This window comes from Cuculus canorus, chromosome 12, assembly GCF_017976375.1.
Source record: "Cuculus canorus isolate bCucCan1 chromosome 12, bCucCan1.pri, whole genome shotgun sequence".
Lineage (NCBI taxonomy): Eukaryota > Metazoa > Chordata > Aves > Cuculiformes > Cuculidae > Cuculus > Cuculus canorus.
Window position 1 is genome coordinate 18,549,015 of NC_071412.1, and position 25,014 is coordinate 18,574,028.

Here is a 25,014-nt window from a genome sequence, read left to right on the forward strand (position 1 = left end):
CTTTATGCATCCTTATATACTACTCCTCTACAGAATCCCTTCCACACTTCTTGTAGCTTGAGTGGCTCTCTGTCTTTTTGCCGTGTTTTTGCATGAACAAGAGAAAAGGGGCCATGAACAGTGTTTCAGCAAAATATTTTAAGTAGAGGTTAGTGAGGAGGAGGAGGAAGAAGTGGTTGCATTCTCACTTTAACTGCATTACTTTTAGATTTCACGTGTAGTAATGAATTTATAGTTCCACGTGAATGGTTTTGTTTTTAAATTGGTGGCTTCACTAAATGTCCATGTGGTGTTTTCAAGTTTACTTTGAGATTTTTCTTTACTATGCCTGACGCTTGAGCTCCACAGCAATATGAGATGGCACATGTGTTCTACTCAAACTTGAAGGAGCGTTATGGGAAGGCATTTATGGGAAAATTCTCTTTTGAGAAAGCAACAAGAGAAAATAACGGAAATAATCCAGACTGAAATCCTTGGGTTTAAATATATGGCCCTTTGGTACGGGGAATGAGGATTTCCTGTTGCTTATGAAGTGCATTAGCACTTAGTATTTGGAAGTTTCAGCCAGTGGTACAGAGAGGGATTATTACAAGAGCTCTTAAGAGGGGAGTTTCTAAATACGTGCCTTTAGAGTGTGGGACTCCTCAGTACAATACATGTGCTTTTATGGCAATACAGATTTGACTCGCTGATATTTGAAAAGAAAACCACTGGAAATATTTTCTTTCAACTAGTTGGAGCTTCCCGTGCAGCTGTCGATGCTGGCTTTGTTCCTAATGACATGCAAGTTGGACAGACGGGCAAAATAGTAGCACCAGTAAGTATGGAAATGTCTTTTATGAAAGAGCTGTGGTGTTCTCTAGCATGCATTTTCCTTCGAAGCAAATGCTTAGAAATGAGTGAAGTCTTAGTACTGAACGTAACAGGAAAGATGTTAGTGTGCCCAAGTGTGATGTTGTCACTTGACCATGCATTTGCAGAACCGCCGCAGTGAGCTGGGAAATGAATCTCTGCTTTGGGTCAGTCAGAAGCTTTCTGCTGACAGCCCTGTCAGAGGTCTTGCATGCTGTATTTTTTCATAGTTGCCTGTGCTGAACCTTTTTTATTTTTTGAACAGCCATCATTGCTGTGCTAACAGGTGCCATTGCCAACATGTGCTTGAAATTACATTGGTGTGTGCCTTTGAGCTCTGGGAAGTGGGGTTTTGGTTTTGTTCTTTAAAGGCGATTTTTTTTCTTAAAGTTTTGGTAACTGTAACGGGATTATTGCATTACATTCTAAGCGAGATTTTTGCAAGGGATGAAAATGCAAAAACTTCAGGTAGAAATAATCTACAGAATGGCTGCTGTAGAGTGAAACACCAAGAAGAGCATACTCTGAGTGTTTTAACATTGGGAAATAAGCTGCTGCATGCGTTTTCTGCTATGTATCCTGAAAATCACAGAGCATTGGATCTCTGTCCATATGTCTTTTGGGATCTAGGAAGGCCTTTCCATTATGTGGAAGTCTAAGACTACTTCCATTGTTCCTTGTGACCTGAGGAAAGTGGCAGACAGAGAAAGCCCAAATGAGCATTTGTAATTAAGAAAGTACAAATGTAGCTCATCTGTTTCTGGGTAGAATGTGCTCTAGCACGTACTGAGATCCGGTCATCACGGACATGAGGAGGGAATTGTGACTGAGAACATGGGTGAGTATGGAAGTCTGTCAGGCATATACTTTGAGCTACAAAACAGAGTAAAAAACAATTTCAGTCAGCAGCTCTCTTTGTGTATATATGGTAACAGAAGTTACCGAAGAACAACTTTTTACTTATTAATGGTTTAATGAGACCAGAAAGGGAGAGTGAGCTGAAACTTAGTGAGAAACTTGTCATATTTCAAAGCCTTCGTTTACCGCATAGCAGTAATTTAAATAATATTAAAAGGCCGTACATGTCCAAAGCCTTGATAGGTTCTGAAATGTTCTGCCTTTGTACCATTAAGAGGTGCAAGTTTGAGAACTTAAAACCATGACCGTTATTTTTCCAGTAATATATCCGTCAGGATAGAGCGGTACTTGGAAGATATCAGACAGGAACTTATGATTCCTGAAGTCTGTCAGTTCTGCTTGCTAGGTTTTCTTGAACAAGATACTACCTCATGCTTTTGAGTTCTTGTCTTGAGATGTGGATGGGGATGTTTGCTGCCTTTTTTTTTTTCCTTTTTTTTTTTTTTTTTTTAAGTCCTTACCAGAGGCCTTCTGATAGTAGTCCTGTTGGGCTAAATGGAACTGTTTCTAGGCATGCTCATGTTTAACCTATAAATCCATATGATGACTAACTGCTACAAAAAACAGTTTCTGAGAAATAGACCTATTGATAAGACTTAAGGTCCATTTTGTTGCATATTGTGTCCTTCCAAAATCTTGATAGCAGTGGTATTAACATCTGGAAACTATAAGATATTGCATATTATAAATGTAACCCTAATTCTTTTTCCTGGTGATGTCTGTCTTTTGTGCCTAGTATGAAATTGCGTTTGTTTCAGATGTAGTGCAGGACAGCTGTAGCCCCCAGTGTAGTACTCCTTTTGCTACGGGCTCATTTGTATTTTAATAGAATGTTCTTTCTTTTAATCGTACATTAGGCTTAAGGTCCAACGTATTGCAGCTATAGGTGCAGCCAGCTATTAACACTAGTTCAGGAAGTGCAACTGCAATGTATATGGAAATTGTGGCTTCTGAAGGAGGCCCAGTTGGTTGTCATGAAGACACAGTCTTCAGTTGGTTGTCATGTACCCAAACCTTTGGAAACCAGGGAGTAAGCTGAGTGCCGTTTAACTGCCTATTTTGAAATGGCATGAGATGAAACTGACCATCCTTAGTTCTTCATTGCCCAAATGGGCATTAAGGAAGTGGGAAATGCTAATTTGAAGACAGCTCTGGTTTGCGTGTCTTAGTTCAACAATGAACATTCTTTCTAGAGTCAAGAGCATATTAACAATTATGTTGAAACAAAAAAAAATGGTGTTTGATGAAGACATAGTGCTATAACTTGCAACAGCTCATAGCAACTTGTGGAGGTCAGAACATACAGCCACATCATAGGATCACATCAATGTTATTGTTGTCATCTTCTAGAGAATTGTTAAAATAGCCATTAGTCAGTCAGGACAGACTAATGAATGTTCAACAATTGTGTCAATTAATGAGCCTAACTGGCGTGGTTGCATGGTGCTACATCTTCTTGTCAGCAGGTCGATGCATTTCTCTCTCATCTCCCTTCTTAACAAATATCTACTAAATAGCGAGTTATGCAGGGTACTGAAAATTATATGTCCTTTCTTCCAAATTGTTCAAATATTCCTTCTGGATCTTAAAATACATGCAGGGGACAGTGAGCAGTGACTGAGGAGGATAGAAAATCGTTTAATGAAAGCGCAAGCTGAATCAGTACTAAGCCCTCTGAGCTGCTGACTAAAGGAAATTTTTCAGCATGCTGGGTAAGCTTCTTAAATATGAGACAGTTTAAAGCTGCAAATTCTTAAGTTTGTATTCCTAATTACACTTCAGAGTCTTTTTAGTAATCTAGGTAGAAACTTATTCTGTGCAGTGGAAGATAGACTCACTTAAAGGAGGAGTTGAATGGAATTTCCTTGACCAGATCAGGATTATACTATGCTATTTTAACAGTCCTCTAGGAGATGACTTCCTCTCTTGTCCTATGAGATGTGCTTGATACCACTAGTTCAGGGAGAGCTCATGATGTTTTACCTGGAAAAGCTGAGATGCGAGTTGTGTGTGGTTTTGAACTCCCATTGACACTATGCATGCCCTCCTGGGCGTGTGGATTTTAAGTCGTGGAAGAATCTTGGATGCAAGAAACTGTTGGAGTTCGAGATGTGCTTGCTCTTCTGTGCAGCTGTTGGTTTCTGATGGGAAAGTATCATAGCATGTGCTCTTACTCTTCTATTAATAGGCTCTTGCCCAGCCTTAGTGGAGGATTGGAATGCACTGTTTTTAAAGGACTCTGGAATTGGGTCAGTTTTGAGACCACAGAGGAAAAAGAGCGAGTTACAAGCTTGGGAAGAGGGGAGGTGCTTCCTACTGCTGTCTTTTGTGTGTGAATGCTGGGGAGTGTTCTGTGCTGATTGCGGGGTAAGACGGTAGTAACCTAAAAGATCTGCCTGTCTCTTCCCATGTGCCTTTTACTGTGGATTTGGTGAGGGAAGGGTAACTTTGGTCCTTCAGTAATTTGGTAACTGGCTTCAGTTTTTTAGACTGCAGTTTTTTGTATAATTTTATTCCGGTTCTTAAGATGTTGGATGTATTATTTTTGTTTCTTATAACCTTTTTTTTACCTGTTGATTTCAGGTGATTGCAGCTTCTGCTTGAATATTCTTGCTTATCAAAGAGACAGCTGATTCGTATTACTTGATTAGATGGAAGGAAGGAGATTTTTAGGCATAAGTGAATATATTAAAATACAAAATATTATCTTCCTAATTAAAAAAGGTAACTTAGTATATTCGATGTCTTTAAGCAGTTATAACAATTTTAGAAGTGCATTTTTTTAAAATTAGAAGCTATTTGTTTTCTGGTATTTCTTATATGCAGGTGTTATGCAGAAAATGAAATTCAGCTCTCTGTTTAAGCACTATATGTAGGTTCTGATTAAGAAAAAAGCCCTTGTGAGGATGTTCAAGTTAGTTCATTTTGGATAAAAATATCCTTCCTGTGAGTGCCTACTGTTATGTAGATCCAGTTAGAAAAATAATAAAATACCCGCACAAATCATGCTGCCACCCCCGCCCTCCCCCAAGTAACTCCTGTATTTAGATAAGAAATTTTCAATAGTCAAGGGTATTAGTTTTCACAGTAAAAATCTTCCCAGTTCTTTCTGTCTTGTTCACAAAAACAAAGAAAGAACTCCTTTTTGAGATGTTCATTTGGTACTTGTTAGTTTCAGCACTAGGCACAAAGCACTGTTCTACGAGGTGACAGGAGATGGAAAACTGAGGAGTGTAAGAATTAGGAGATATGATGTAGTAGTAATTGACACTGGATTAGTTGATTGTGCTAGAAATGTGATATGATTGCACAGAAGACAGATGCATTTGGAAATTTGCACATGCTGAGAAACCTTGGGTGGGGAAGGCAGATGGGAATTCAGTGTAGTTCCAATACAATTGCCAGGAGTAAACTTGCTGGTCGGCTTAGCTTCAGTGCTTAAGCTTCAATTTCATTCCAGAGGGTCTCCCTGGATGTAATGCTTTGCAGGAACTTCAAAAGAGAGGCAGATTTATGACTGCTGGGAATTGACAGTAATGAGGGGAAAAGGGGCGTGTTAGAGGTGCAACTTCAAGTGGGATGTTGGTTCAGTTGAAAGACACCAAAGCTGTGGAAAAACAGGAACAACTTAGTGTTACATTAGGTAGAAAATGCAGGAGTGAGATGAAATTAGAAGCAGGAAAAGGAAAGCTGAATGGCAAGAAGGCATTTCCTGGCAGAGAGTTACATGAAGGCACAAGGTTTTCTACAGAGCAGTGGGACTTCTGTTACTCCGCATCTCTTGCAAGAGGATAGGATGCTTCCTGAGCTTGTGTTTTACTAGGCAGTCCCTTTTACTACAATGAGTGGCTTTCTGGCACTTAGCAGTAATCTTCTTGCTTTGGGAGTAGCAGGAGGGGACAAAGACAGTGTATTGTTCCTGCATTTCGTTTTTCTTTGTATTCAGTGGCAAAGTAACCAAATACTTCACCTGCCTGGTTTTGCTCTCTCTAAAATGCACAAGTGACTCATGGTTTCTTTGCGTGGTAAGTGGATACTAACTCTTCCTCAGTGTTACTTCCCATCATTTTCTTAGGGATCACTTGCTTGTTCAGGTTAGCAGACCTGGTAAGACTTGTTTCTCTTCCCTCTCTCCTGGAGAAGTGTAGGGAAAGTGAAACATGGGATATTTCCTTCCACTATTTCTAGTCCCTTTTGTTCTGATTCTTACCTAAAATTACTAACAGAGTGAATTAATTAATTCCCTTAGCTTCATGACGACTGTCACTCCTGTCACTTTAGTTGTATTCACTTTAAAAACATTCTGCTCATTGCTTATGAAGGATAAGATCTTCATTACTTCCTAATTTGTTACATATATGAGAGAATATTGAGATACCAAAGTTTCTGTGTTTGAACACATGGTACTTCACTTCATTTTCCCTACTTTCACCCAGCTTCTTTGTAGGAATGTATTATTTGTACAGTACCTTTGTTGGTTCAATAACAGACCAGCAGGTGCTTTTTCTGTTGTATGAATGGTTGGGTAGCTGGCAGATGGGAATAGCATTGGGAAAACTGACCGTGCTTGGAAAATTGGTTTTGGAATATCTCCTCTGATAATTCACTATTGTTGAAAAGTAGCTTTATAGTGGCAAACTTCAGAGAGCTGCTTGTATGCAGCTGGGACTGAATTTACAGACTACCTTTCTCTGACTTGCTAAAAAGCTAAGGATTGACAACCCCTTTCATCCTGCATTATCCAGTGTAGCTTTTAACTCCAAGAAAACTATGTTCACAAATTGATGCTCTGCTCCTTTGGGGTTGGTGCAGAAACATTAAATTGTACTAAAATATTCATATGTGAGTGCATTTAGCTGAAAGCAATTGATGTGCTTTTCCCTAGAGAGAGACGAAAAATTGCTGTATGGCCCTGCACTCCAGCAGACACCCTACCCACGCTTAAGAGTAATTACATAGCTTGGCTGATCAAAGGTTCTTAAAGTGAAAAAGAAGCTGTAGTTGGGGATATAGTTTAGTAATGTGTGCTTCTTGAATGGAACATATCAACCACATCAAAGTAGTACATACCAGGTAATTGTTTTATATACAGTGGAATATATATGAACTAGTGTCAACCCAGAAAACATTTTATTGAGTTAATAGGTTGTAATTGGAAGGAGTCTCTTGTATGAAGCAATTTTCATTACAAAGATTTCTTTCTAATATCCTTGTCCTTTCGCTCTTGCAAAGAAAATATCTGAGCTGCCTTTAAAAAGAGTATGTGTGCCAGAGGGGTTTATTAAAGTAGCCTGTTTAAAAGCATGCTGCTGGTAGGATGATAAATGGATGTACATGGAAGGTTTTCAGTGTAATTCAAAAGTTGGCATAAAAATCAATAGTAGCTGACGGCATGCTTGCAAAGTAACTACCTCATCCTGTGTTGCACCTGTGGAAGATGCGCAGCAGCCTCTTAGAGCAGCCTTCAAAGGCACAGGGAGTTTCAGCTAAAAACTGTTGTTGCGGTTTGCTTAGGCAAATGTACCTTAACTCCCACAAGGCATCCTAAGCACTTTTACATGTTCTTGCAAGTAAAAATGAAGGAATATTGTATGCCGCTAATTATTCTATAAATAATTGGAAAAATCAGTGCACACAGGGCAGTAACTGCATTGTTATATTGCCAATTCTAATGATCCACATGTAGCACTCCTGTGACATTATCCAAACAGCCTGGAATTGGCTGTGTGCATTCTGGAGCCAGTTGTGAAAATCCGTGCATGTGAAGTCTCATGGACTTGTAGATGCTAATATGTAAGTTGGGATTAGGGAATGGCTAAGGGGGATTTCTTCATTTTAATGGTACAGTGACTCTGCCTGTAATACAGACTGTGGTCATTTTTGTTGGAAAAACAATGCAAGGCTAGATTAATACATCAAGTTGCAAATGATAAGTTGGATTCTTGGTTTGGTATCTTGCCTTTAGGTAGGATAGATTTGGGACTTGGACTCTTGTTTCTTCTTAGGGTTATTGTGATGCTTTGAGGTCTGACAAACTTTGAGGTCTTTGTCAGGGTCCTGGCTCCCAGCCTGTCCCTGGCTCTTGTGGGGTGTTAGTAACAGGACAAATTAAAGCACTCTTGGCCTTAGTGCTGGTTTGCTGGCAAAATCAGCTTTGGCCACTGCTGTAGCCCTTGTGAGAAGCCTGATGGGTGTTGTTACGTGCTGATGCTCCCACCCTCATGTGTTTCCATTACTAACACACCAAGCCCTTTCTGCAAGAGCACTTCAAGTGCTGCTTGGTTGTTGCTTTCCTGCCCTCTGCTTCCTACACTCTTGAGCTTTTTGGTTTTGGTCCATCCAGCCTCCCATGCTCCCTACTTCCTTCATTGTACTTTCTTACAGTTAGCTCTCTTTTTGGGTGTCTCTTCACCTCTGATGATGTCTAGTGTCCACTTCATCAGAAATAAGATTGGCATGGTTGGAATATACATAGTTATTATTTCTTGTGTGAAATAAAGTTACTGTGAGGCAAGATGATTGACTAATCCAGTGCTATGTCCTCATACCACCAAAACTTCCACTTTCCTTGACTTTAATTGCTTTTGTGACTTCATCTTGTACCAGACAGTGCAGTGAGCCCCTTGATACAGACTCGGTGTGCTGTTTTGTTAGGCCATTCTCACGTGGCTCAGCACTGCTCGCAGCCTGTCAGTGAAAACCTGCTTGTGCACAAGCACTAGGGAGTTGATAAACGCCGCCCCATGTCCTGGACTTTGATGTAAGTGCCTGCAATTGTAGGCTGTGGATCATCTACCTGACAGCAGTAATTAGAGCAGCTTCCAGGGATCCAAAAAGCAGGAACTTGAAGTTGGTGTAAAGCCATCTTTGGTGGCACCTGAGAAGTGAGATCTAGGCTTTGATTTGTGCAGTTTTGTGCCTTGGTGTGGGTCTTTCATGCAGATGAGCTCTAAAGAACCAAGATCTTTTTCTAGCCATCAATGTGCGCTCTGCTGTGCTGGCAGGCATGTAGCATAACACAGTTGGAAGCAGCACTGCTCTGTGGTACTGATCTGCTTTCCGCTTTACTCGCTTGATAGTGCTTGGGGATACAGTCTGGAGTTGGGACTTTGAACACTAACACTGCAGAAATGACGGGACTCAGCAAAAATCCATGGTAGAAGTTAATGATTTCAGGGTAGGCGTTAAAAACAAGAGTATTACCCTGAAAATAACTTAGAGATCCAGATTTCTTAGTCGGGATGACCAGTTAAGTTCTCTCCTTGGAGAGCACTGAGCAGTCATGAGTCATTCAGAACTCATGGGTCCTTTCTTTCCCTTCTACTAAATTGTAGAATAGATCTAAACTAAAATTTAAGCAGTGATATCTATTTTACTATATGGAACTATTGATGGGAAACGTGCTGTCCCATGTTTCTTTGTAGAAGAGCACAACTGAGGCAATCTGCTGTAAGCGTGACGGCCTACTGACTGGATTGGTTATTTTAGCCAGGGAGTCGAGAGGACACAACCTTGAAGGGCATGGCTTAGATGCATAACAAAGGCTTTTTAGACAAGCCTGGTGATTTACAAATGTCCTTTTAATGAAATATCCTTGTCTTTCCTAGATATTTTAATGGAATATATACATAGGCATCTGGCTCCTGGTTAGCTGGATTCATTCCAAAGACTGGACTGCCTGATGTTAAACAGACTGATAAGAGAATCTGGTAGTCTGGATGACGGGCACTTAATGAATTGCTCTAAAAAAAAAATCGAATTACAGTAATGTGTTTTTAAAATAGCTTGTATTAAAGACTATATGATGTTAGAATAATTTCTCCTGTAACATCTGTTCTCTTATTTGGTGTAATTAAAATATTGCATTCTTACTGTGAGTTCTTACATGCATGTATTGTATTACATTGCAGCTGTAGTTAAAATGGATTGACCTCTAATAGCAATGCACTTGGAAAAAAGCTACAGAGGGTAAGACAGTTTTGAGTGTCTTCAACAGCTGTGTGTTTTTTGGGAAATACATAGACAAGATTCTGCATTTCACTTCAAAGCAGGCCTTTTTAATAGGAATTGCTCTGTTCCTGAGCTCTTTTCCCTCCCCTTGAGTTTTTACAGGAGATAGCTTTTGTAGAAAAGCTTCATAAATTTTATTTTTTTTTCTCCTGTTTAAAACCCAGTGCAATAGGTGGAATTTGTAGCTGTAGAAAGCAGTCATCTTTTTTTCATTAATGGACACAATAACTACCAGGCCTTTATGGAAGAAACAGTCTGCATGGGCGGTGTATTTGAGCACCTTCTTTTGCCAGCCTCTCCTGTAGGTCTGTGCCTGTTCCACAGCTGTGCTTTGTTCTGTCATGTTAAAAGCCACTTAACTGTAATGTGCATCTTCAGTTGCTCAGGGATAAGGTTTTTTTGACCCTCCTACCCTCTCTGGCCACAAAAATAATTTCCTCAATTAGATTTGTATGTTCTTATATAGGAACTAACCTTGGTATTTGTTAAAGAGAGAGTCTGTTAGTACTGGAGATGGCATCTTTTCTGAGCCTGTAGAAATACACCTTTTAATTGGTTTTGACAGGTCACCCCGTAACTAGTTTTGTGTGTGACAGTTTCCTCTTATTGAATGAGGTGGTGTCAAGTACTTTCTTGGGTTTTTTTTTTTCTTTAAAATGAGGTAGCTAAACAGTACAGGTTTGATGGCTACTTGGACTTGTGGCAGGGGGTGAGAAAACCATCACAGAGCTGAAAATGTACTTGGTTTTGGATAGATTGCAGCCTGTCTATTTTGAATATAAGTCTCTTCGGAGCTGCTAGGTTGGGAGCCCCGAGGTGTAAAGATCTTCCTGCTGGTGCTTACCTGGACAGCACTTCATTATTCATCCTGTGTCGGAGTGCATCGTGAACAGTGGGGAAAACCTCAAGAGCAGATGAACATTGAGGGTTAGGATAGATAACAGAAGCTATCACTACTAGTGGATAAGGGTGCTAGCCCCCTTAAGTGCATGAAATGTTATATTCTGCCATGTAGGATACATGGTAATGGTTTAAACATCTGAATTTCAGCTTTGTGTCTTTTGTCTTATTTAAGGAGTCCAAACAAGAAAGTCTGGGTTTTGTCTTTAGGTGACTGCATTATCTGTTTGTAGGTTGTCTTGCTTCATGTTTGCATTGGCATCTCCAGGGTCATGAGTAATACTGCTCTGTCCTCTGACTGAGCAGCACCTGAGGTTTTGGGCAGATCTTCTTCCCACCCCATTCATCTTTGCTGGGTGCTTCTGCGAGAGTCTCCTTCTTACAGTTCCATTGCATCCCCAAGTGGGGAAGGGAACCAGTCATCAGCTGCCTTCTGTGTTGGAAAGTGCTGTAATGTGAAAAGTACTGCATGTAACTGATATGTAAGGTGTGTGAGAGCTTCCTGAAACTGTCACAGGTACCAAAAATGTCTCATTTTTGTTTTCTTCTAGGAACTTTATATTGCCGTGGGAATATCTGGAGCAATCCAACACTTGGCTGGGATGAAAGACAGCAAGGTATATAAAGATGGATGCACAGGGAATGATTTCTTTGTGGAAGGAAAGTGGTTGACTTTCTTGGTTTTACATCAGTACTTTAGCCAGTTTTTCAATTTTTTTGATGTTAAAATTGCCAGTTTGCTTCTGTAAAACATGCCCTGCCAAAAAGAGAGTAAGATCTAACACAGTAGAGAAACTATTGCACTACATCCCAAGTGTTAAGTAGAAGCAGCTTATTGACTTTATTTAAAAACAAAACACAAATGCCTGACTTCTATACAATAGTTCCATTTGCATTTATTTCCGAGTATGACATATCAATTCATGCATAACAATGTGCGATTTGAATTATGAACTTACTATTCCATAAAGTAAAAGATGTCTCTGACATTCCTGCATTTAGCCATTCAAATGGAAACCTATTATAAAACGGCAGTAAACCTTTAAAAGGTTTAACTCATTAGTTGCCAAAGCAAAGAATTTGAAATTGGAACTGCCAGTTTGGTCCACAGTGCAGCGTTTGGGAAGAGGAGCAGAGTTACCTGCTGAATCGTACAGTCAGATGCCAAGCATCAAAGAGTGGGGGTTGCTCTGCCTCCCCTGTCAAAAGAGGACACATATATGTTTTTCTGTTTCCAGGGAATGTCCTTATGCTTTCTGGCTGAAACCTAACCAAGAACATGGAATAGCTTATAAAGCTGAAGAAAAGAGTGGCAGAACTTAACAGGCAGATCCTTATGTTTTCTTGTGTGTAAGCAGTGGCAGACTAGTGAGTTTATGTGACTGGTAATGGAATTGTCCTCACAAGCCAGCCTGTGTGGTAGGATGGCCTGTGCTTCCTTACAGTTCAGTTGTCTTTGCATATATTATTTGAATATTTTGGGGGAAAATCATGTAAGCAGGATTTGGGATACAACACCCTTTTGGTGCTTCAGCCTTTGAAAACTGGGGACTCAGGCTGTGCATTAGATGACACAGTGGGGAAAAAAACCCCAAAATTAGAAGTAAAGATTGAAGGATGGGCAGGAATGAAGGTCACTGTTGAAAAGGATGGGCCACAGTGTCTGTAGCAGTGTATCCTCTCTGATCCTAGTGGGAGAGTGTCACTGTAGTCTCTTCTACTCCCAGTGCAGCAGTAGGGAGACAAGGGGACAGTCGGGCAGTGGCAGAGTTGGTGAAAGCCGCACTGATGCAGTAGTGTCACAGCCATCCTTGGCTCTCTTGGGGCTCCTCTGGAAGGTGGTAGGCCACAGCAATTAAGAGCATCTTTGTTTCGAGGTGTTTGGTCTCCAGCTATGCTTTAATTGAGGGAGAAGGGCGATGGGTGGGATTACTGTTGGCCCGTTGACTGAGAACTGTGTATTTAAAGCTGCCTCAAACTCAGTCTGACCCTGTTTGTGTTTATCTCCTGCCTTTTCTTGGTTCAGACTGCCAGCAGTACTGGGAGCCTGCAACTGCCAGATTTTCCTTTGATATAAAAATATTGAGCAGCAATATTGTCCTGCACTATAGCAGCAAAATCTTTGGGGTTTTTTGGCGTTTCCAATGCCATGTTTGATACTTCGAGATGTTCTTTTATAGGAAATGAGGACAGATAAAGGTGTTAATGAGATGCATACTTAACAGTTTTATTTCTCCCATAGATCATAGTTTCTCTAGTGTAAACAAATCTGTGTATTGTAAAATTTAGTTGTATTTGAAATGTGTTCTGCTCTACTTTCAGCCAAAGCATATAGGTGGTGTAGTTACTAAAAAGATCCAGTTTTCACAAACATAAGGAGCTATGCAGCCATGGGAACTCTCTGGAGTGTCCCCCGTCTTCCCGCAGCACTGTGAGTTATCTGATGTTCTGAAATTTACACATCAGGATACGTTTTCCAAAGTAGTCGGATGCTTTCTACCACATGAAGCATCTAATTTATTTGTCCTTTTATGGAAGGGTAGAAAATGCAGCTTTTGGGGAGACCTGGAAAATCCTCATTGCTTTCTTTCCTTGTATTTAGTTCCCTCATGAGGTAGTTACGGTATCTTTTCTTCCTAAGAGGTTTAACTTGCAAGTTCTGTGATGCAATGAAAAGCAAGGTGATGCTTTGCCTTTGTACCATGGAAAGTCTGATGTAATGATGAGGTAGAGAACCAGATCTTATTAAAAAGTTACTTCAGCTAACAGAGACAGGGAAGGATGAGGCTGCCGAACTAAAGCTTAAGACAGGTTTTCAAGCAACTGGTGTTAACTGTTTTTCTCATAAGGAGAGAGATGGCAGTCCCAGGTATCCCCAGGTGCTGGCCTGGGCTGGCCCTCAGCGCTGGCTTCTGGGAAGCGTGGTAGGGCCTCAGGGCATAGCCGAAGTCCCTGCTGAGCCAATTTCCTCAGGTGTCGTGGCCTGTAGTTGGGTTCCTGCACTGTGGAAGTGTCAGTGGAGTTCTGCATTTGCAAACGGGTAACTGAAATAATAAAACTTGAGGAAAAACATTTGGGGGTATTACTGGAACACATGGCAGGTCTTTGCCTGTGAGCTGGCGAGAGGGCAGCTCTGCTGTAGCTCTGCACTCGGGTACGTGCTGTGGTCCTGCTGCAGTGAGGCACAGCGTGCAGATGGCCTGCGATGGAACACACTTCTGTGGGCCTAAGCCCACAACATTTGCAGACTTGTGTCTTTGAGTTGCTGCCATAGGGGTGTGGTACAGAGCCATGGATTCTGTCAGACAGGTACCTTCAGGGGAGGGAAACAACGTGTGCACTGTGGCTACCAGGGCATAGTAGGCAGCTCTGCTGAGGAGTTCCACTGGCAGCACTGAGGTGGAAAGGCTGTGTCGTGGTGCTGTGGGTCAGACCCCGTCTGCTGGAAGGCTCACTGCCCATCCTGCTGTAGTTTTTGCACTTGTTTTGCTGGAAGCTGCCACAGATTTATGGAGTGATTTACCTGTATGGCAGAGGTTAAGCAGAGACATTTGTCTGGACCTGTGTGTATGTTTTTCTGCTGTGTTACAAACTAAGTGCTATGTCCCCTAATAGGTCCTGAGGCCTTCAGGCACAGCTTCATTGCATGGGTTTTAAATGCTCCCTCTCTGTTGTTTCTGTAGTGTTCTGGCGTGGAGTGGGAGTTGATAGTCTTTTGCAGTAATTTTTCTCTAGCCTCTTTTCAACAGGGAAGGATAACCCCAGTGTATGTGGTGAACAGGGAAGGAATTCTTTGTATGTTTTTGTTTGTAAAATGCTCTGATCACATCCTGTGCTTCTAGGGACTTGGAGAGAGTTTAGCCCATGGTTCCTGGGTACAGCCTATGTCTCTGCAATCCAGCCCTAAATGACAATCAAGATATTTATATTGACGTTGTGCTTTGCTGTTGCTTGCAGACCATCGTTGCTATTAACAAGGACCCAGAAGCTCCAATTTTCCAGGTGGCAGATTACGGACTGGTGGCAGACTTATTTCAGGTAAGGCTAAACTCAGAGGCATGGGAGAATGTTTTTTGGGGATCAGATGACAGCGTAGATGGAGAATATAATCTCGTAAGTGTTAAAGATGTCTGTGTGAGGGTGTTTGCTTTGGGTTCTTTTGTTAAAGAATTTGCTTTGTGATTTGATTATTTTCCTTCTCAAAATTCAGGCCCTGCAAGTTATTGTGGGTGCTGGGAGTGTGGCAGCCAGCCTGCCTCTATTCCAGATTCCTGAATGTGAACCCTTGTGAGACACAACTGCACCCGAGTCTTTACGTGTGTTTTTAATTGTCTTAAATATGACAATACCGAGCTGGCATTGTTGTGTTTAGGCTGCTGCAGCAGTACTTATTTTTGCCTGGGCTTGCGGCCTTACCGCTGCCCATGAGGAAGGTGCAGTTCTCTGGGAATAACGGAGCTGTGAGCCAGGCTCAGCGCCGACAGCTCACATGTGCGCAGCCACACGTGGGACTGGTGGGAGCTTGTAGCTCTGGAGCGGCGCGGGCAGAAACTCTGCCAGCACTTAATGCCATTCCTGAACCAATGCCCGCTGGCTCAGCGGTGAGCACGGGCCCTTTCATAAGCCAGAGACAAAGTCACATTCTGAAGAAACACCATGTAGACAATTTCCTTAATAAATTTTGTACGAATGCATTATTTCCACCTAATGGAAATGTAGCCTCTTAAATAATTAAGAGGCTTTATTCAGCAGGAGAAAAGGGGGGAGTGCTGTGAGCTGGGGTGACCCACAGCCCCTGGAGTGGTGTGCTGGGCATGAGGGCTGGGAGGGAGGAGGGGGCGGTGGGGGCTGCCTGGGGAGAGTTTGGGGGTCAGAGCAAGAGAGGCTGGACCCTGGCACTGGTGTTTGCAGGCGGTGCCGGAGATGACGGAGCTCCTGAAGAAGAAGTAAGCGCTGGTGACGGACCCTGCACTGGAGATGGGGTCAGGGCAAATAAAGGACTGTACTGGAAAGAGGTGGGGTCACTGTGGTGTTGGTTTCTTTTGGTGGGCAGTGGGATGGAACGTAGAGTGGTGAGGGGGGCATGGAAGGAAGAAAGAAGGTAGGTAAGGTAAGGAAAGAGGGAAAGACAGCAGAAAAGGGATAGAAGGCAGGAGGCAGCATGTGTTTGTCAGTGTTTATTCCCATCCTCACTCCCCTCCCAGCCACACTTAGACCCCCGGGCTGGGGGCAGGCTGGAGGCCCAGGCTGTCCAGCAGCTCTGTCCTACCCATGAACACTGTGGGTCTGTGCTGGCTCTGCACTGGTGGAAAGCCCCTGGTGCTCCTGGCTGCCATCAGGCTGGCCTTGGGACAGGGGCGCACAGTCTGTCCCCACAGGCCCTGTGGGGTCTGGGCTGGCCTGTGGCTGGTGGCAGGTCCCTGGTGCCCCAGAGGACACCATAGGTCCTTGCTGGCCCTGAGCTGACAGCTGGGCAGGGCTGTTGTGCCGGACACTGGCGGGCAGAGGCGATGCTGGCGTCCACTGCAGGAGATGCCACATGTTGCTTCTGGCACTGTTACTCTGCCTCATGACCTGGTGCAGCGAGTGTGTCCTCGGAGCTGTCCCTATGCCTCGGGAACCCTGCCCAGCCGTGGCTCCGGGGGCCCCAGCGCCCCATACTTCTCATCGATTACTGGGGCACCCGGCGGGCAGTCAATGAGGGGTTTCAGCTGGAAGACATCGAGGCTGTCCTGGTTCCTGTGGTTGTAGATGCTGAGCCGGTGGCCCAGCTCGGGGCTGGAGCCCGCTGGGCTGGAGAGCTTCAGGTTGACGGGATCCAGCAGCCCCTTCTGCGCCAGGCAGGCCTCCTCCGACAGGGAGGACAGTAGCTCCTGCACCATGGTGTGGGCCACCCGCTGCCGCGCAGGCACAAGATCAGCCTGTGGGCCACCACCGGCTGCCACAGCGTCCTCGCAGGCCGTGCTGCAGTCCGGGGAGGAGCCCAGCGTCTGGCTGCTCTCGCTGCAGGCCTGTGTGCCTGAGCTGACGGTGGAGCGCGAGGCGCTGCCCGACGTGATACTGGCAGATGTCCCGGTGCTGCCCAACCGCATCGGCACCTCCACTGTGAAGAGGTCAGAAGAGATGTTGGGGTGATGGACGTCGATGGCTGCGGTGGTGACAATGCAGATGGGCGCCTCAGGAACGCTGCTGTCTGCACAGGAGAGAGAACGGGCACAGGTTAGCAGGAGGGAAACGGCCCTGTCCTTCAATATGCAGATGCACACAGAAACCAAGCATAGACATAGATAAATAATAGCATATACCTCCAGCTGTGTGTACACCATAAAATATTTATGTGCGTATATACAGATCAATAACTACATTATCTACCTTTATACACATCTTCCTTTATAAGTGTATGTACATTTGTGTGTGTGGATGGAGAATGTCTACGAAGTGGAATTTATGTATGAAAATAAATCTGTGAACACATACCTGAATCCTCTGAAACTGTGTATTTCTATAGCTTTTAAAAAATCTCCACCCCCTGGGCCTAAATCAGCGTATAGAACAAAGGGGAGGGGGTGTTCCTTAATGTATAAACAATACCACGTATGTCCTATGTGTACACATCTGTGGAGGAAGGGGTGTGTGTACGTACTATTACACTCCATCTGTAACACCGTGTGCCCACGTCTGTACACAGACTGGGGAAGAGATGTTGACACTTGTACACAGTTCTCACACTCCCTTAAATACAGAGAATTACTCTCATCAAATGGATCACATGTACACAAGTGTTCTTTCTCGGACTCACACACACACACTTGTTTACGGCTCTCTGTGTAATGGGATGTACAGAGAGAGGGACACAGACCTATAACTAATACTGGATACTCCATCACAGCTGTGCACACATATAAAATACAGATACAGTTTCCTCCCCCTTTTTATACACACACAGCCTTTATCTATAAATAAATGTGTGTATGTAGATATATGAGCCCCATATCTAATACATTATACCTATAGACTTTTTATATGTACAGACATGTACATAAACGCTATACAGTACATAAATAGTCCCCCCTTAAATGCATAGAATTGTCAGTGAACAGAATGCACACTTACACACCCCTTTATATGTATATGTACGTTTGCCTATGTGCATCTTTATAGCAGAGACACACACTTTATATACATCTAGAAATAATACCAAATACATACATATGCGCGCACATTCTATACAATATATGTGAGTGTGTCTATATACAGGCTTGCATTCACAACTTTTACATACACATGATGTTTATATACAGATTTATCCATATAGCTGGGGAATATGTTGAGCCTCATATATAATACAGTATCCATACATCTGTACACAGAGCCATTTGATACATATGCTATATAATACATAGTTCCCCTTTAAATACATAAAATTATTGTCAAATACACACGTTCAGTCTGTCACCTTTATATAAATATATATATACACACACACACACACACACTTTTTTTCACTGTGTATATATGTGGGGAGTGTACATATAAGGGGTTGTTGGCTCAGAAGGGAACTGCCCTGAAGGTGATCCCAGGCAACAGCTCCGTTTTTTGTTTAGGACCTCGTATCTCCACCCATACACACAGAGCCATTTGATGCGCACACTATCTAATACACGATCTCCCTTCAAATACATAACATTCTCTATCTTTAAATAGAGCACACGTGCATGCTCGCAGTCTTACACACGTGTCCTTACCTTTATATATACATACACATCTATATCACTGTGTATCTGTCTGGGGAACAGACAGAGGGACAGATCTATACACAAACACCCCCCCCCCTTAATACAGTTTTAAGATCTTTTTATATATATAATATTTCACATACATATTTCTATGTATATAGATTTACGTAAAGATACACCTTTTTGTAGAGCTCCAAGACTATTAGAGGGATGTATATGGAGGGATATACATCTATATATAATACTGTATCACCTCTATATCCCATTTTATAAACTCATATCTGTATAGATATGAGGAGTGTATGTGTATTTACAAGCACCGTGTATAATACATCATACATACACATACGTAGAGTACATAGATTATTTTATGTATTTTAAGGGGGAGGCTGTCTTTAAGCAGAACACGCATACACTCACTCATACACTCACATGCTTACCTTTATATACATATAATATGCATGTCTCACTGTGCATTATATATCTGGGAAATTTATACAGTGATACACACACACACACACACACACACACTACATTATACTTGTACATGGAACTCCCCCTTTAAACACCTTTTAAATTCTATATGTACACACATGTATAGATACACGCGCTTTTTTTAGCTCTCCCATTACATTATAGGGATGTGTATAGAGGGACATACACAAATCAATATAACACTGTTATACCTGTATGTGTCCACATATCCATACTTTTTTACAGACATATATATAATTCATGTGCAGTTGTTCTCTCACAGACACATACAGATTTTATATAGACATACATATTTATCCATATTTATAGAGTGCCTGTGCATGTAGGTAATCATCCGTATTTACACTATGTCTATGTACACACATTTTATATAATATATACACATGTATATATGCACTCTTGTATTTTTCTAATATAAAAGCTCTATGTGTACATACACAGGCTCTGTCATACGTGTCCACACAGATATAGCTTTACATCTATACACACATCTAAAATACCTGCGTAGCTACAGATGTCTTAATCTGTCATTGTAGCTGTGTGCACATACACACACATGAAAATGGCTCCGTGTGTGTGGGTGCGATGCGCACAGAGGGGGATGCACAGGGATATACCTCTATAGAAAATACCACGTACCTATTATGTGTATGGAATCACAGAACTGTTTAGGTTGGAAAAGACCTTTTATACCAGAGTCCACCCCAACACTGCCACCTCCACCACTGATCCATGTCTCTAAGCACCACGTCCACACGGCTTTTGAACACCCTCTGCCAGTGCTTAACAAACCCTTCCACAAAGGACTTTTTTCCCCCTGATATCCAACTTAAACCTCCCCTGGTGCAACTTGAGGCCATTTCCTCTCACCCTGTCACCTGTTACTTGAGAGAAGGGACCAGCACTTGCCTCAGGTCCCTGGGCTCCAGCCCCTTCCCCAGCTCCGTTCCCCTTCTCTGGACATGCTCCAGCTCTTCAGTGTCCTTGGATTGGCTGCTGGCCGGATTTAGCTCCACTGACAATCCCGCGCCGATTGGCTGCTGGCTGGATTTAGCTCCACTGACAATCCCGCGCCCCGGCCATCCCGCCAGCTTCCACCCAGGTGGCCTGTCCAAGCCACAAGTCATCAGTTTCTCCAGGAGAATCCTGTGGGAAACGGTGTCCAAGGCTTTACTTCAGGCTGGGTAGCCATCCACAGCCCTGCCCTCATCCCCTGGGCGGGTGATCCGGTCGTAGGAGGAGATCAGGTTGGTCAAGCTGGACCTGCCTTTCCTGTACCTCTTCTGGCTGGGCCCGATCCCCTGGTTATGCCGTATGCACCACGGGATGGCTCTCAAGGTGATCCTCTCCATGACCTTCCCCAGCACTGAGGTCAGGCTTGTAGTTCCCTGGATTCCCCAGGGATCAACCACAAATTATATGGAACAATAATACAGAATAAAAAGATACACAGATATTCAGACATGATATCTCCTCTCACCCCCCCTTTAAAGTATACATAATTATCTATATTTAAATAAAACGCACACACATATATACCATCTTTTCTTTGTGTGTGTATATACAGGGAATTTATATAGAATACATTATATCTGCATAACAGTCATCTTTTATATAATACATATAAAGTATGTATATATACCCAATCGTACATACACCTTTTTACACACTGAAAACTTGATCTTTACATATATACATATATAGAAATGTGTAGACATAGTCATATGCACATAGACATCTCTATCTTAATATATAAATATATATATATATATATGGGGATATACATGTGATACCTATAAATACACACATACATACATCCATATTTGATATAACACAACACAAAAAAACCTGAGCGCATATACACAGACAGTCACACACAATTATATATATATGAAAAACGTATTCTTATTAAAGATACCGTCTATCTACCCATGTATAACAATTTAGGGATGTATCTACAGGGATGTACATAGATATACAATAGATAGATATATATCTATAGATATATAATAGATTATAGATATATAATATATTATACATATATATTTACATATTATACATATTATATTTACATATATTATACATACATATATTTACAACCATAGACTTATATGCATTTTTATTTATTCTTATGTTACATACACATCTCTCTCTATATATGTAATTCCACGTGTGCATACATATATATGGAATATAACTATATAATAATTTATACATAGTTACATTTATGTCTGTAATATATGCACATATATTCAGAGACCATCTCTCTCACAGACTCTACCTCTACAGATATATCTTGAGATTTTTATATATGTATGTAGATAAAACTTCTATGTATATCCACAGACACAGCCTCTCACACACATCTTTATGTGTATATGAAGATATACAGTCACACACATTTTTATGTGCATATAATCTCATATATAGACAGGGATGTATGTGTGTTTGGAGATCTCTATGTGATACATTACACACACGTACAAATACGTAAATATTTTTACTCTTTTTTATATATGTATATCTGGGTTTGCGTGTACATGTGTGTACACACAAATATGTTTTATATAAATTATATAATATATATGTGGATACACAAACATCTCCTTATACAGACATGTCTGTTTATATATGTCCATATTTTACTGTGTGCATACATACGAGACAGAGGGATGTATTTCTGGGATATATGCATAGGATACACTAAACATGTACACACGTATGTATTTTCTACATATTATAGAATCACAGAATCACAAGGTTGGAAAGGACCCATTGGATCATCGAGTCCAACCGTTCCTAACACTCCCTAAACCATGTCCCTAAGTACTTCATCCACCCGTTCCTTAAACACCTCCAGGGAAGGCGACTCGACCACCTCCCTGGGCAGCTGTTCCAGTACCCAATGACTCTTACTGTGAAGAATTTTTTTCTGATATCCAACCTGAACCTCCCCTGACGGAGCTTCAGGCCATTCCCTCTAGTCCTGTCCCCTGTCACTTGGGAGAAGAGGCCAGCTCCCTCATCTCCACAACCTCCTTTCAGGTAGTTGTAGAGAGTAATAAGGTCTCCCCTCAGCCTCCTCTTCTCAAGGCTAAACAACCCCAGCTCTCTCAGCCGCTCCTCGTCAGACATTCTCCAGCCCCCTCACCAGCTTTGTTGCTCTTCTCTGGACACGCTCCAGAGCCTCAACATCCTTCTTGTGGTGAGGGGCCCAGAACTGAACACAGTATTCGAGGTGCGGTCTCACCAGTGCCGAGTACAGAGGGAGAATAACCTCCCTGGACCTGCTGGTGACCCCATTTCTGATACAAGCCAAGATGCCATTGGCCTTCTTGGCCACCTGGGCACACTGCTGGCTCATGTTCAGTCGGCTGTCAACCAGCACCCCCAGGTCCTTCTCTTCTGTGCAGCCCTCCAGCCATTCTTCCCCCAGTCTGTAGCGCTGCATAGGGTTGTTGTGCCCCAAGTGCAGGCACACACAGCTCTTTCTCATATAACCTCACACGTGTATGGGGGAATGTATACATGGGGAGAGAGATATAAACACATGATATCTGCACCCCTCACTTTCTAATAGACACATAAATGCCATTGTGTATACACACAGGGCTTGTAGAGCCCCAGGCACCCCAACCTCGCTGCCCCGGATGGTCCAGGGCGCACCCGTTCCGCCTCCTCCCCCCAGCGGGACCCCTGCCTCGGGACGGCCACTTGAAGCCTGACCTCGGGTCACAGACCCTGCCTGCCACCACGGTTCCTGACCGCTCAGTCTAACCTCTCTGAAAGGTTCCCAGCATGGGGCTAACTCCCCACTTCTTTTCTCTTCATTTATTTCGTCCACGCTGTTCAGTCTCGGGTCCATTTGAACCACTCTGCAGCCCGGACAGCCCAGCTACGGGGAATTAACCTCTCCCAGAGCTCCAAACTATCGCGAGTGCCTTAGGCAGGAGCAAACTCAGGGCCCTCAACCTTTGGAGAATTACTGTTTCGGTACAAACTTCCCTGGAGCAAACCAAGAGATGCCACAGTGGCTTTCATTTCTCATCATCACTCAGTCTTAGCTGCGTTAGAGCACGTGGCACAATGCAAAAGTGCAGTTTACATTTACATTTTCAAGCAAAACTTACCACTGTTAGGCTCATTGTAGTACCGGCTGATGTAATTATTCATGTCATCCTCTGAAAAAAACCAAGAAGGCAGCCATGAGAAGACCATTTATTTGATTAAAGCAGTTGAAATTCCACCCCATGAGAGGCTTTCCTCTGCTCTGTGTGCCCAAAGCAACCCCTTTTTTAGGCCAGAAGACAAGGTATGATTTGGAGACATGCTGCACCCCAATCCACTCCACGGCTGCAGCCAAAGTAGGGATAATCATTTGTAGCACTTTATGGTGCCAACCTGGGAATGAGGCATATGGAGTTCCAAAGCAAATGTGCTCCGGGGTCTTTCCAGAGACTGTGGTGGGGCCAACCAGCTCCTCGACGCTGGTAAAGACCAGTGTAACGCTGGCGGCTTTCTGGTCACAAGGATGAAGCCTGTGTTTATCCCAACAGGCTGAACGCAGCCCACCAGTGCAGAACTTTCCCTATCCTGCTTTGGATGACGTGGCCAAAGGAAGCCACACAGTGAGTTTACCAAAACAGGTGGAAATGCCTCTCCACCTCAGCACAAACACTGCTGTGGGACACACAAACCAGAGCCAGACTCGCTCGCAGTTGTGAATCCATGCAGTTTTGATGTGTAAATCCCTACATGTAACGTCTTCTTTTTTTCACTGGGAATAAAGAGAGTTATTTTGTTGCATATATATACAGGTAACATGTAGCAGAATATTAACATTATGTTATCTGTTGGCTTAAAATGTACTATAAGAGTTCTACAAGTCAAGGGTGTAGTACTACACTTGTAAAACGTATGTAAGAGCTACACCTGGACTGCAGAAAGGGCAAGATAAAAAGACTTGACCCCAAGAAGAGAAAGCAGCAGCCATATCGCATATACACATTTTAGATGCTGCAGGTGACAGTGGGCTTTCCCACAGCAAAGCAGAACATTTTCAGTCACTGTAAAAGAAAATATCAAACCTGTTGCAATTCTGAGCAGAGGGTAAGTATTGCTGCTAAGAAAACGGTATTGGCAATCCAGGAAGGATTTCGAGCTTACAAGCAACCTGACCTGCCCAATTTGTGGTGTATCGTGTGCTCTAAAAGCATCCTTTCCTTTTAAGTGCTCTTTTTGATACCATGTTTCAGAAAACCATGCTCATCCCTGCGAGCCAGATTTCCCTCATCCCCCTGGGTCCCTGTGGCTACAGTCCTGCCTTTTCACAGCACATTGCGGTTTGCAGGTGAAGGAAACAGATGTTTTCTGGGGAACACTCTCTCCACACAACAAGACCCAAACCACCAAGCACTCTGTACCTGAAATAGCTGCACTCATAAGAAGGCAATCTAACCTGACACTGAAAGGCAACGTGGTTGTTTTCCTTGTTTCATTGGATCTTAAAAGCTTTTTTGGCCCTTGTTGATCTTTAAATGCCTGCAGTCAGAGGTGTGCTTTGTGCTAATGCCTGAGTTTAAAAAAGAGGCCTCGGAGTAGCTCAAGGCAATGCCACTGAATTAGGAGTACATTGCAAGGCTTTTCAGCTATCTGCTACTAAAATACACTTCATTTCAACCATGCATAATTTATACTCTAAATGCCACCAAATCTGCCACCCCAGATAGATACAGGTTCTTGCCCAGGCATGGAACCCTCAGCTACAGTCTGAAAATACCTGCGTATCTGCATCTCTGGCAATTCACTTTGATCTTATTAAAATTCTAATTCTAAGCTGAGAAATGATAAAACCAGCTTGGTCTGGACACGGGAATGTTCTGCATGTGGGGGTCGTCCCTCCCTCCCCTCCCCGGCAAGAGCACACGGCCACACTTTGCAATGAATGGAGGGACTGAGAGCACCATCTCCTTTGCCTCTCCTTGCTCGAAGTCTGCCCCAAAGGCCAAGATGCTCTGCACCGAAGACAGAAAACAACCTAGAAAAGTTATTCTGCTCTTCACGTCTTGTGGCAAGGCTTGAATCAAGACTTCTTTAGGATTGC

The 25,014-nt window shown here is 42.8% G+C and overlaps 2 protein-coding genes across 7 annotated transcripts in view; one reads left to right on the plus strand and one right to left on the minus strand.

The window, feature by feature from the left end:
- Positions 1-15,768, plus strand: part of ETFA (electron transfer flavoprotein subunit alpha) — a 29,527-nt gene extending 13,759 nt beyond the window's left edge. Inside the window, exons 9-12 of one of the 2 annotated variants that reach the window (XM_054077648.1) lie at positions 735-817; positions 11,232-11,297; positions 14,638-14,718; positions 15,592-15,768. In XM_054077648.1, coding sequence (XP_053933623.1) covers positions 735-817; positions 11,232-11,297; positions 14,638-14,718; positions 15,592-15,630 — 269 coding nt within the window. In that variant the 3' untranslated portion in view covers positions 15,631-15,768. Of the gene's footprint in view, positions 1-734; positions 818-9,680; positions 9,703-11,231; positions 11,298-14,637; positions 14,719-15,591 lie in introns of those variants that run through there. The other variant, XM_054077649.1, reaches the window with a different exon arrangement.
- Positions 15,769-16,274: 506 nt separating this feature from the next.
- TMEM266 (transmembrane protein 266) overlaps positions 16,275-25,014 on the minus strand; it is a 99,904-nt gene continuing 91,164 nt past the window's right edge. For all 5 annotated transcript variants that reach the window (XM_054077642.1, XM_054077643.1, XM_054077645.1 and 2 more), the window contains 2 exons: positions 23,042-23,092; positions 16,275-16,873 (listed from right to left, as the gene is read on the minus strand). In XM_054077642.1, coding sequence (XP_053933617.1) covers positions 16,287-16,873; positions 23,042-23,092 — 638 coding nt within the window. In that variant the 3' untranslated portion in view covers positions 16,275-16,286. The remainder of the gene's footprint in view (positions 16,874-23,041; positions 23,093-25,014) is intronic.